Source organism: Micropterus salmoides, unplaced genomic scaffold (genome assembly GCF_014851395.1).
Source record: "Micropterus salmoides isolate LMB-PRFRI ecotype aquatic unplaced genomic scaffold, ASM1485139v1 Ms_hic_scaffold_15, whole genome shotgun sequence".
Lineage (NCBI taxonomy): Eukaryota > Metazoa > Chordata > Actinopteri > Centrarchiformes > Centrarchidae > Micropterus > Micropterus salmoides.
The window spans coordinates 30,774,974-30,789,053 of NW_024040596.1; the positions used below are offsets into that span (position 1 = coordinate 30,774,974).

A 14,080-nucleotide genomic window follows, 5' to 3' on the forward strand; every position below is an offset into this window, starting at 1 on the left:
TTATAAAGTATTGCCCGATGAAGGGATTTGGAATGAATTGATTTAGATATGTATGCATGTGTTTGTTGTGCAGAAATTATTAGGAGTTTTATCTGAAAAACTAAACAGCAGACATGAAAAAGACTGATTATACATGATGCATTGGAAAAACACATCACTGAAGCAATTGTAAATTACATTTGTAAAGAATCAGCATTTGCACTCTATCATTGCTCTTATTTGAACATTCTTCTACCTGCAAATCCAGAAGAAACTTTTTCTCAGACATTGTAACACTGTTGTGATCCGTGATATATGATGTTAAATACTTCTGTGTAGTAATTTTCTTTTTCACTCCACCTGACGCACTCGCTCTACTTGGATTTCCTCTGTTTTGCTAAAACGACTTCTGATGATGCAAAGAGAGAGCCCCATAGAGCAATCTACAGAGAGAACAGGTGTTGCTTTCAATCAAAGACGGGCAAAGCTATTGTAGCTAGCCAACTACTTTGTGAAAACTGGGCTTTGTGTATGATCACTGTGGTGCGTTGAATTCTGTTCAAGTGAAGCTGCTGTCAGGGGATAGTACTGTTTGTTTTTTACTGTTATTATCTCTCTCTGCTTTGTTAAAATGTGAAACTGTGCTATCATATTGTCACAATACAGTATGGGGGAAATAAAAAAATAAACACCAGATTATCAAAGCAAAAACACCGTAGTTAGTTGGAGAATCGATTTTCTAGGTAATGCTTTATATAGCCCTCGGGTATATTTGCTTTTGTATTATTCTATGGACATGTTTTTGCTTTATGTTTATTGTTAATTCTCATCTCACTCTATCTCACAATATAAAGAAGCATGGCTAATGGTTATGTATCCAGTGTATAAACTGCTCAGTGATATTACGGCATGTGTGTCTTCTAACAATGTTTACCTTGGGGTACGGGTATTGCTTTCCTTTGGGGTATGTCATGCCGGTGAAGCGAGGTAGAGCCATGTTGGGCACCAGACTGTCATTAAGGACCAGGAAGGCCAACCTCTCTCCGTCAGGTGACCACCAGTGTGCCACATGGTTCTGAAGGATCTCCTCTGTTTAGAAGGAGACACGGGATGAGCTCCATTCTTTCATCAAAATGCAATTTAAACCTGCAACCTTTGTCTTGAGTTTGAAATGTAAATGATATTAAGAAAAAAAGAAACAGGTTAAATGGTTTAACTCTAGATCCGCCAACAGGTCAAATTTACCCGCAGCTGTTTTTCGATTGTATGTATCTTTGTTTCAATATAATATTCAAGTCCCCCAGTCTTTGACTTTTCCTAAAAGTGTGTTATGTAGCACCCCCTATTGTTAAAAAATGTCAATATAAAGCCAGATAAAAAAAATGGGTAACGCCTTTGCCACTACAGGCATTACACTTGCTCAGCGCAGTGTGTGAAGGAGAGTCTGACGGTGGGGGCTGAGCGATGTGTCCTGGGTTGATTCTGCCTCTGACGGGTCATTATCTGACAGCGATCCACTTCAATGAAGTAAACATGCATAAAAGCCGCTGCTCATAGTTTTTGTGTAGGCTACATGAACATCAAAACTAATGCTGCAGTAGCCTAGTTTTTCCCTGTGATAGAGGTCTGTTCTGCGGTCCCTTCAAGAGAGCGTGCGGCTCCCTCGTGTGCTTTTTGACCGGCTATAACTTTTCCACTGCTGTGTATTTTTTAGTAAAAGTCATCATTAGGCCTATACATTTTTAAAATGTAAGGTAAAAAATGTAAGGTAAAAATCGATGAATTTTGGAATTGATAATAGTTGTTTCGTTCAAATAAATATCCTACTTTTATTTGGACTTTCAAACTCTTGTAGCTATGTGTTACTCTCTGGATGCCCGAAAACACAAGCAGAACAGTAAGAACTAGCTGACATTATGAGGCTATTAATATTACCGCCTATGAAACACTACAACAGTCAGTCTTTTTTGTAAATTGTATGCTACATTTAAATTCAAGCTGTGTTTAGAATATAACTACGCTATAAGATCTATAACAGCGGCGAGTGGATGACATCAAAAGAGCCGCCGCGTGTGAACGTGCCCTTCACAGATGCGCAGCGCAAGCGATCTACCTGCACGCTGAAGACAATGAATAAAATAGAAGAAACATTCTGTAAATGCCTGAAATATGGGGATGGTGTTTATAGGAAATGCACAGCCAATGTGTGTAGGAGCTACATGTAGCAGAAATAATGACAAAATCACGGCATATTTATAGCGGGTAAATTTTCCCCGGGTAAATTTTCCCCGCTATGGTGGTTATGGGTATACAAGGAACCCTGGCGGTTCTAGTGTTAAACAGTAAAGATGAAGCATGAAACTCAACTAAATAATTCTGTGTTAACAATGAAAACATCTCTATATTGTGATAACAGTAACTACTAGTGAAAAGGTCAGTCCTCTGAATTGGCTTTAACAACATCTTTAACATGTTTAAATGTTAAATGTTTAAATCTAGTCTTATGTAGTTCTTAATGGTGATACACAAACATGGTTTTCAAAGAAGAGACACAGACCCAAACACACAAAAGTGGAAAAAAGAGCCAATATACAAAAAGAGGCATTAAATGAAGTTATAATTGTGGGGTCAACCATCACTGATTGCTTGTATTATTATGCTTCACAACTATAATTAAGAATAAAAGAAAACAAAGAATACAAACAGCAGTGCAGTTACTGCGGTCGCTTGCCTTTTTACAAGATTTACATAATCTCCTTTTCTCCTGAGAGATTGGCCGACATCGCTAAGTGCAGTGTGTGTTTACTTAAAGCACATAAAACGACTCCTCAGACCCAGCAGGGAGATATCTGCACTAGAACAAAACATTATGAATATTTAATCGCTGTCTTTTATAAGGTAATGTTTCTAAACACAAGCATTTATGAGACAGTCTGGCAGCACTTAGAAAATTAAGTTAGATATTATCATTTGTACCTTTGCAATGTTTAAATCCCACTGTAGTAATGCAGTTTCTCAACACCTCATTATCTGACATCAAGTTCCTGTTTGTCACTGAGATTCTCTGGCAGGGTTTCTTCAAACAGCTCCCAGCAAAGGGTTTTAATTGCATGCTCTGGCTAGTTCTGCCTGATTCATAGATTGTTAGACTGAATGAAAAAGTAGAGGGAATGAGATGATATGTACCTTCATAGAGCCAGTCAGCAATCCCATTGAAGATGACCCCTTCCCTCCCTGAGGATGTTAGCCTGAGGGAGTTACTCTTGACGTCTGATTGGTAGTAGATGTTATTTTCAAATATGTAGATCTGTAGAGATAAAGCACACACAGTCACAACTTAAATGATACATTTTGTGGTAGAGTAAGGAATAACAATTGGACGATTGGTGCATGGCTGTAAAATTGTCAAGTATGTGGAAGATTTCAGGCTTGGGAACTTTAGCACTCATCCACCGGATTAACAGTTATTCTATTAAATACACACAGTATCTGCTCAAGTATGGGGAGGATAAAAGGTTTGTGGCAGTGTTGGTAAGTCATCAAGTGATTCCTTCCTCTAAAGACCTCAACAGTAAGATCTAACAACCCCCTAAAAAAACACACACCACCCGGGCAACTTGCGCCTGGCTTTTTAGCCTATATTTTGCGCCATTAAAAGTATGCTAAATTAACCATAGATTACAGAAGCCAGGCAGAGTAGTACCGACCATTATGTACAGTGCTACATACATTTCCCTGTAGAAATGAAAATCAATGCTGAACTTAGCTGACACATCTCACAAAGTACAAATCCAGTTTGTCAAACAAACACAAGAGTCCATCTCTCAACATTAAACAGACGAAAGCCTGCTTCAGATGGAAACTGAATCTTTCCTTGGCTTTTTCAGCGAGCCAGAAGTGTGTGGCCTTATGTGATCAGCAGACCCTGCTAGAATGAAGCTCTATTCTAAAATGGAAGGGGTCATTAACTGTGGAGTGAGTACATTCTGCAGGTTTTATCAAACCATAGAAGCTGGAAGTGTTTAGAGATCTGGGTCTGAGAATCATGAAATCAGATGTTGTTGTTTTTTTCTTCCGTTTTTTTACCACCACAAAGACTCACAAAGTTATTGAGATTAATTCCATTATCTCTAGTGGACATACGCTAAGTCAAAACAGTAATAAAAGAAAATGTCTTTGTTTGTTTTTTGAATGAAAAGTAGTTCCTTTTTAGCTATGTGAACTTACAAGGATAAAGCTGGCATAGTCAACCATTCCCATGAAACGACCAAAACCAATAATGCATTAGCCACACTCTCTGTGGCTCATAAAAAAACAAAAATGGACTAAAAACATTGAGTTTATTAACTCACGTTGTTGAAGCCTCGTGTTAACTTCAACTGACCTTTAGAATGCATGTATTCACAGAACGAGGACTGTGGATTTTGTGCCCCATCTTTTACATCCCTCTAAGAAGGGATCACTTCACTAGCAGTATGGAGAGAAGAAATTATTACAGCAAGCAATGACTGTTTAGCATTACTGTAAAGCCGCACAAATCAATATTTTTAAATTAACAATGGATCAAACAATTATGTGTAATATAAAAGGGGCTGCTCATAGATGAACCCACTCATGAACACATCAACCTCATTTCCAGCAGCAGATAGACAAAGTGGAGCATTTAGCAACTAAAGAGCCAGATATTTCCCTCAGGAGCTGGTGGTGATCAAAACAGAGCTAAAAGAGAGAAAATATTGGACTTGCATTTGTTACTTATTTGAGTCTGTTGGATTTAAACATGTTTTTTTTTTAAAGAACTCTGATACCATCCTTTATAGTAATATCCATGGCACTTTTAATTTACATCAGATGTTTGAAGCAGTGAGGTGTGGTAATTAAGTTACTCTAAAACCTTAACTTCCAATTGCTGGAAAATGTGTCAAAAATGGCACTCCTCGAAGTCATAACTCAGTCAAGTCTGAACACACAGACATGAAACACATCTTTTTAGATTCATCAGATAACTCTGATATCATGATCTCCATCTCAATTAAACTTCCATCAATCCACAAAATGTCAGGATTTGGTTTGGTTATCTTAGTTTTTCTGTTTATTTTGAAGTTGTCTGTGTCATGTCCAGCTTTGTTTTCTGTTATATCCTGATTTTCCCTGATGTGTTTCGCCTGTTTGTCCCCCATCCTTGCTTGTTTATATCTGTCTATAATGTCCTCATTTCTGTTCAGTCCTTGTTTGATCATACTAGTTAAAACAAATGTTAAAACAAGGTATCCAACTGAAGTTGGACTGCTTAGGTGGATTATTGGACTCTAAAACAGTAAGTTGTACGCTTTATGTGTTCCATAAATAAATAAACCAGTAAACTTCCCAGTTCAAGTGTCTGCTTCTGGGTCCTAAAAGCTTTTTACCTGCCTTAGCACATTCTATTCTGGCACAAAAACAGTGTCAGACTTTGAAAACCCCTGATAGACAGTATATTTGCAAATGATCAAAAACATTAAAACAACACCTAATTATAAAACTCGTGTTAGGTGTCCTTTTGTTTGACCAATGCATTGCTTAAGACATGATGAATGGAAACCTAACTCATAATTCCCAAAGAATTGCCAGGAGGCTCACTTTACACACTCGTTTCACAAAACACACGTGTTATTGTTTCTGGCTAATGACGCTGCACATGCCCCTCGAGAGCTAGAAAGCCTTCACATCTGTCTAGCTCTCACCTCCTTATCGCCATGATGACTTCCTAATGGAGTCATGTTTCATTTATGCACAAATATATATTGAATTTGCAAATATGGACAAAGCAGCTCTTCTATGTTATAGCCCTATAGCTGCCAACAAAAAGCCTCCCCATCTGTTTAGTGTAGATAAATAAAAATAGTAATTATATTCCCTCAAAAATGGAACCTGAGTACATTATGAGCAGAGTGGATCATTCTGAAATAAAAGTACATTGCACTAAAGCCTTTTTTGTGTGTGTCCTCACAGTTCAAATACATATGCAGTAAAAGCAGAAACACACACACACACACACACCTACACACACACACTGTTCCAAGCACGTTGCCAAAAAGTGCCATGAAACTTTGTATCTCTATTCGTATGGCACAATGTCAACCACATGCCTGGAGCTTAAAATTTTAATTTTTTTTAAATTGTGTTTTCATTTGCTTTCAAGCTGATGTTAAATTAAGTGAAGATTGTTAATTTGTCTTTAGAACATAGAAAAGATATAAATTCAGGTATGTGTAGGTATGATGCAAATTAGTGACAACAGGCATAAATGAGAAACCAGGGCTTGCAAAAGGTTCCTAGTTACGTATCGAATATGTACCAACATGCATCAGGGGAATCCATGTGCTATCTTGGCTGCAGTCTGAAAGGAAGTGGTGTGATGCGAATTCGCGACAATCGGCGTCAAGGGGTTAAGATAAATTTGTATTGTTGGCTTCACTATCACAGAGCCTTCCAAATACTGCATCTTGTTCTTCTGCAGAAGTTCTGAATTGGACATTGTTGGACGTTTGGACTGACTCAGCAAAAAAATATGCTGGAGTTGGAGCCTATAGTGTATAAGAAAGCAACTGTTTGTGTTTTTTTACAACTCATTCAGTGTGTTGTAATTACTTCGTAAGTGATTGCAGTAAAGTATCAATGAAAATGTGGTTTTCATTAAACTAATGTATCCTTGAACAGCATAACTGATAGCTTTAGCAGGTAGGAGAAAAATAACTAAATGTCTCAAAAAGAAAGTACATGATTTAATCTTCACTAATCCTGAAATCTAATAAAGCTAATGCAACCAAAGTAAGGCTGAAGAATGTTTTTCTCACCAGTTGTTGGCCTTGGACTCCCCAGGCAGCGTACTGCAGGACTGAGTTGACCACCTCAGGAGGGTCCAGCTCCCAAACCTCCCTGAAAAAAACAACAAGCTAAATTAAATATTGTTATTATTGTTATTATAATCATTAACATTACGATGGTTCCCATTAACACTATTATAAATATCTGTACCATTTTTCATTTAGTCTATAGCAACATTACCTTCACTGTCTGTACCTCTGTGTGTATATTGTGTAGGCTGCCTCCCTCCCCTCTCTCTCTCCTTACATCTCTCTCTCTCTCTCCTTACATCTCTCTCTCTCTCTCTCTCTCTCACCCCAACCGGTCGAGGCAGATGGCCGCCAACCCTGAACCATGGTTCTGCTCGAGGTTTCTGCCTCTTAAAAGGAAGTTTTTCCTTGCCTCTGTCGCCTAGTGCTGCTCTTGGTGGGAACTGTTGGGCTTCTGTAAATATCATCACAGAGTACGGTCTAGACCTGCTCTTTTATGAAAAGCGCTGTGAGATAACTGTTGTTGTGATTTGGCGCTATATAAATAAAATTGAATTGAAAATTGAATTGAATTAAATCTGAATTAAAATCATAACATTTTCCATACGTTATAACACACGCTATGCGTCACTCTTTTCATCTAGTCAACAATGGGGAGCAAATTCTAACAACCACTTGTTGGTAATAGACCTGCAGCCTGATAACAGCACAGAGATGACAAAGACAAAAAATAAATGTGCACCAAAATGGCAAGATAGCTGTGGAATTGATCACAAAGCTTGCTACAATAACACTGGTGTTTGAAAAGGCTAATCCCATCAGCCAAACAAAGTCTGAATCCTCTCTGATTAGTAGTGGGAATCCTGCCCGTCCTCGTGACCAGGATGTGGACAGTGATTGTAATAGGATGCTCTTAGGATCCACCTGTTAAGCAGCAGGATGCTGCAGACTATATGCTGATATAATCTAGTCTTCAACCTTTAGAGTTTAACAGAACATAAAATTAATTTATCATTGATGACATTTTCAGTTCATCAGCCTTATGATGCAGGACCCTGCACTCACATACATGATGGTCACACTAGGCCAAGCCCACTGTGGATAATAAAAATGCAAACAGTAACACAAGTCTGTTTATCACATATTATTTTGTTGTGTTAGAAACAATGACTGTGAAATGTCTTTGTTTTATATTATAGTGTTGCTTTGTAAAAGAGCAGGCATGCGATGTGTGCAGGTCTGAATGGCAGCTAGAGGTTAATTTCATGAGCTATCATAGTCCAAATTGCTCCCTTGTGAGTGCCACTGGTGATGGAGAATATGTTTGATGGAGCAAGTACATTATCTTTAACTTCTAGTTTTTAGATAAATGAATCTCTAAATTTAAATTGATTCGCATGACAGCACTAACTGAGGGCATTTCCCTACAGCAGAGGTTTTCAAACTGCGAGGCACGCCTCCCGAGGGGGCTGCAGGGAGAGATGTGAGTGATACTGCACAAGGTGAAAGAGACTGGTGCATGCTGGTGTTCTAAAAGTAACTGTAAGTTACTGTAGTTTGGGCCTCTGATTAGGCCACTTCTCGACATGATCAAAAGTTGGAGCTGCAGCAGTGGTTGTGTTTAAAAACCTTGGCGCTTGAGGCTCAAAGTAATCCATTGATAGTTGTCTGTACATCCATGGGTAGATTGTAAACAGGAACGGCTAATAGCTAATTTGGCGTTTAATAGCGCCAATTTACTAAAATGTGTGTTGGGAGGGCGCAGTTGTCTTAATTTTGTCTGAGTGGGGCCCACAGTGTCAGACATTGAAAACCCCTGCCCTAAAGCATCAACAGATATGGGACAAATGTTTTGGAAATCTAGCCAATCTGGGGCCCCTGCCCCTGCAGCTGAAGTGCTGGCACACGGAGACAAACTGAGAAACATCCACCATTTCTTCATGCATGTCACAACATGTAGGTGACAACAAAACTTTTATTGCACTTAGCCTTTACTGACAGTATCTCTGTAGTACAGTTTTGGAAACCAGGGTGGCTCACAGTTGTGTTTTTTCCCTGATGACAAGTGTTTTTTTTACGACACTGGTTACCTCACAGCAACTGCTGAGGAGAACAAATACACTTACCGTGTGTGGATATTGTAGATACTGTAGGAGGCCATGTAGGAGTGGCGGTAAACCTGAAGCCAAACAGACAGGGAGAGAGATTAAAAGCTGACTGTCTGAAACATTAACGAGAGAAGCAGCGGTGCCACAGATAATGACATCATGACAAAAAATGAAAAGAAAGAAGGCGTCAAACAAAACAGCCTGCTGGCTGTTCTCAGTGATAGAATCTGTAGACAATGCAATTTGCATGGGTGACAGCTGTGGGACGAGACATTTTAATTCCATCTGAGAAACCCATCATCACCGAGTGTCTCGGTTTTGAAAGCCTCGGAGAGACAGAGAGAGAGAGAAAGAGAGAGAGAGAGAGAGGCATTCAAAGTGAGGGGCACATGTAAAGCTGCCTGAAACCCCCACTGGAGAAGCAGTGGCTGACATGATGATAGACCTCTGACTGTGGTTGGTGATCAGGCACAGAAACAGGTTGGGTTTTATTCATATTTTTTCATCATGAAGATGACATGTATTCAGCTCTGACACATCGTAGAGGAATTTATTACAAAGGTGTTAGCTGGAGCATAACTGTGTAACCTAAATTGTGTCACGAGGGGTCATTGCCTATTTACTTTTGACCTTGATTGAAATTAAACTAAACTTAAATTGAACTTGGGCTTGAGGTAACTGTATATAAAGGGAACATGTCCACATTATCTTGTACATGCACTGATGAAGGATCCACCTAGGATACAGTCTATTTACATGTAAAGTGTTTGATTCCCAACTCATTGTTGTGTCTTTTTCATTGAAAGTCTATGCTATCATTGACAATGTGAACAATTCACAATTTTTTAAAACATTTTTATAGTCTACAGACATAAATGAGATATTACATGAAAGCAGCACAATAGCCCTTTCAATAGCTTTTCTCAGCTTGTCTCTACAAGATATAGAAATTATATTAGTATTATAGTAAAAAGATAACTGATGAAAATGTACTCTTTGGCATTGTCGTATTGAAACAGGAAATAGTTCTGCCTAAACTAGTAGTATAGTGTCTAAAACATAATTCTATGCTGCAGCACCAAAGGGACGTGTCCCTAAACAAAAATTTTTTTCAACCAGCTGGGGCACATTTCAATGAAGATTAAGGATTGTGCAGGAGTTAAAAGGGGCTGTAGAAATCAACAGTCATAAGGGCGCAGATTGATGAATGTTGGAAATTCTTTATTAGGAATAACCCCTTGAAATGTACCATCTTCTTTCATTTTTGAATATTTACAGGTAGATTAATCCAGTCAGACGGAGCTTTAAACATTAAGGCTTTCTCAGCTATTGACTTACGCAAGAACAGAAAAATGAGCTTTGTAGAGTTTCTCAATTGGTAAATAGAGAAGCAACATAAACTGTTGCATCCATTTAAAAATAAACTGCAGCCAATAAACAGTTTCTGGAAAGGTAAAAAAGGTAAAACAACACAGAGGTTCATTTTCTTCACAATATGATCAATATGGCATTTAAATGAGTTTAGAGTCAAGCCGTGGGACCAGGTATTTGGTGTGTTTAACTCTTGGTGTGCCATCAAAACAGGCGATTGGAGATTACTGTATCATCTGCATATAGCTTAACACAACAGTCAGAACAAAGTGAGGGTAGTTAAAATGAAAAAAAAAAAAGAACCCCCACCATGCTGTTGTACAAATGTATCAGGTTTGCTTCCTTGTATGATAACACATTTTTCTGTTAGGATGGTAGGAACTGAACCAAAGTAAAGCATTGAATGACAAACAGAATAACATTTATCTTAGAGAAAGTAATGATCAACCAGATCAAAACCGTGGTCTAATCAAGGCAAATTTAAATTGTAACTGTGTTAAGTTACAATTGTTAGAAACAGAAAAATGTCTTTTGTAAGTTTTAACAAAGCATTATTTGATAGTTTCAAAGGCTTGATCGAAAGCTAGATTGAAAAGATGATAAGATGTGCTTATTAAGATAATATGACAATTTTACAGTTTGTATAGTATTGTTTAGTTAAGTAAATGATTGAGATAGGTCTATATGTTGTTGGGTTTACGTGCATTGCCCCCTTTATGCAAGGGAGAGATAGGTGAATATTTCCATAAGGCAGGTATTTCAGTTAAGTAGATAAAGATGTGTTAAGAATATCCCAAAGAAGGTAGATGAAATTTGGTTTCAGTGCCATCTAACCCTAGACCATTATTCACTCATAGATCATTAATGGCATTCTGAACCTCGGTAGGGTTTATTCTTCTGAAAGAGAAGGAGACATGACATTGCTAAAATCACCACCAATAGATGGATCAGGCATTATGGCAGAACATGTCGAGGAGAAATGGTGATTAAAAGTGCATCATGCTGATTAACTCTTATCTGATTGGGTAAAGTCTTATCAGATAGTTTTGATTTTATTCCAAAATTCATTTTGGTATTTCTGGTCATAGCTTGATTGTATTTCTCAACTCTCTGTGCTTTTCTCAGTCTGCAGGATGTGGCCTGCATTATCTTTCTGCCTGAAAATGCTGAAAAGTTCAGAAGTTATCCAGGGAAGATGCCTTCCCTTGACATTGGTAGTTTTCAAGGGATGTTCATGTTTATCTATAACTTCCGTGTATTCAGAGTGCAAGAAGTCCCAGGCATCATAAACATTTGGTATTAGTTGATCAGTGTTAGGTGCGTGTGTTAATATTACGTTTCTCAGTAACTAGTAGTGTAATGGATTACTATTTCCACAGTAATAACAATAATATTAATATAGTTACTAATCCAAATAACGCTGTGTTACTGAACGCACCATGCTTGACTTGAATGCGTGACTGCGCTGCAGGTCAGCGGCACTGGACCTTATGTTGTTCAAGTCAGATGTTAGCCAAAAAGCTAAATTAGGAATAGAGAACAAGGGAGAGAGGCGTTTTTTCCCAGCAGCAAGTAGCTACTGTAATTATTGTGTCACACTCTAAGATGCAAAGAACATTGTCGTCCGTTGTAAACTTTGTGCGACCAGCAAAAAGCTTTCAACTGCGAACAATTCTAAATCTAATTTATTATAGCATCTGCGAAAGCAGCACAGCTATGTAAATGCACTGTATTTGTATAGCGTCTTTCCAAACATACTACATTCACACACTAAGCCGAACAGTTTCAAACAGAAACTAACATTCATACACACAGGGGCAATTCAGGGTTCAGTATCTTGCCCAAGGACACTTTGACATGCAGCCTGGGGGAGCCGGGATTGAACCGCCTCCCTTCTGATTAACGGCCAACCCGCTCTACCTCCTGAGCCACAGCTGCCCCAATATGTGAAACTTACAGAAAGAAACTCCGGCAGCTACTGCCAGTGATGCTTGGACTCGTTTTGTAAACTACTGAATACTGCTCTTAAATACATGTGCAGAAAAACAGTAGTTCAAAAGTCAGGATTTAACTTGCTTTATTTTTTTTTATTTCAACCGGAGGCGTTAGGAAAAGTTTTATGTTTTGTGAAAACCATACTCCTTGCTACTGTTATGAGTATGATATTAGTTAAATATTGGTAGAGACTGCTTTGTTTCAGGGGGAGGGGGTGGTAGTAATATATGTCTTATATATTGCCTAAATCCTATTGCCTAAAACCTTGCATGCAGGGTTACCTTTACAAAAATACACTCAAAATGTAAAGGCTCAACATCAGGGATAATCAACAAGATTAGAGGACACATGTGTGGCTACACCATCACCCCTAGTGTCTCTGCAGACTCTGACATAGTCTGTAAGATATTCTGTTGTTGGGGTGGCACCGTGGTGCAGTGGTTAGCGCTGGCGCCTCACAGCAAGGAGGTTGCGGGTTCAAACCCACCATCCAAAGACATTAGATTAATTGGTGACCCTAAGGTGTGACTTGTTGTTTATCTATGTGTGGCCCTGCCATGGATTGGCACCCTGTCCAGGGTTTACGCTGCCTTTCGCCCGATGTTGGCTCCAGCCCCCCGCAACCCTGTACGCAGGATAAGTGGTTGACAATGGATGGTTTCCAATCTTTTCTGTTCAGCAGGTTTGTACTTTTTATTTTTTACAAGGAAAAGGAATTATTTTAAGTTCTTCAGCACCATCCAGTTTGACAGTCCATTCACTGACAGCAGATCCAGAGAAATAAGATGTAAAGCACAGAGATAACTAAATACACAGTCAGTTACTAACAGACACTCAGACAAGATGAACAAAGCAGGTGAAAGATGAAAAATTAAGATAGCATCTCAACAACAGACATGAAATGCAAGCTGCTATCAATAGGTATCTCATTAAGAGAGCCAAAACAAAAGCTGAAGCTACATATAAATGAATTATGTACTTGTGCATTCACAAAGTTATGCACAGGAAACTGCCCTAGCAAGGCAGGTTTCGCCTAGCAAACAGGAACAGAGGAAACAGTCCAGAGAAACGGCTATCAGTGCCTTTTCAATTTACTGAGGCTGTTACAGCAAGAAGTATTGTGCACCCCAGTGGCACAAATGAGAGCTTTAAGTGCTCCCTGGTACACCTCGAGGGTTTGAGCCAGAGGCTACAACTGCTCTGCATCATCGTGGACCGTGTTGTCCAAGATGGAGTTCATTTTGGACCATTCCTTCAGGCTGTCCAGCCCAACAGAGGCTAAGCCTTTTTATTTTTGTTTTTTACAAAAGTGTGTTATGCCTGCTGGCAGCTGCCTCCCCAGCACACAATGGCAAGAATTCCTCAATAACTTATGGGAATTAAATTGGTTACTGCCTTCCATCTTACAGGCACAGAGCTTATCACATATCTTATAAAACTATGCCTGTAAGAAAAAAGTATCAAACCCAGAGGTAAATTTTTAATAAACATCCCTGACATTTATGGGTACTTGCAGGTGAAAGCACTATGGTGGGCAAAAAAACAACAAAGAAGGGACCATAGTTGGGGTTAAAAGAGTTCACAAACACTTTGTTTGTAGTGATTAATGTTATTAATAATTAATGTTAGATCATTTTCAAATTTTTGCTTTAGACAACGTTTGAGAAACTGCATTTAGACCCGTTAAACAAGGTGAGTCAGAAAAGAAACTTCAGTTCACTAAATATGATCCGTTAAGATTTTCACACATGGGTTTGTATTCAAGTTAAGAATTCAAATTATGCTAAATAG

The 14,080-nt window shown here is 38.7% G+C and overlaps 1 protein-coding gene across 1 annotated transcript in view; it reads right to left on the bottom strand.

Moving 5' to 3' along the window:
- The window catches only part of LOC119903455 (inactive dipeptidyl peptidase 10-like), a 293,040-nt gene that overhangs the window by 45,240 nt on the left and 233,720 nt on the right, over window positions 1-14,080 (bottom strand). The window contains exons 6-9 of the mRNA XM_038719633.1: window positions 8,942-8,994; window positions 6,816-6,897; window positions 3,166-3,286; window positions 914-1,068 (exon numbers count right to left, since the gene is read on the bottom strand). Of these exons, the coding sequence (XP_038575561.1) occupies window positions 914-1,068; window positions 3,166-3,286; window positions 6,816-6,897; window positions 8,942-8,994 (411 nt within the window). The remainder of the gene's footprint in view (window positions 1-913; window positions 1,069-3,165; window positions 3,287-6,815; window positions 6,898-8,941; window positions 8,995-14,080) is intronic.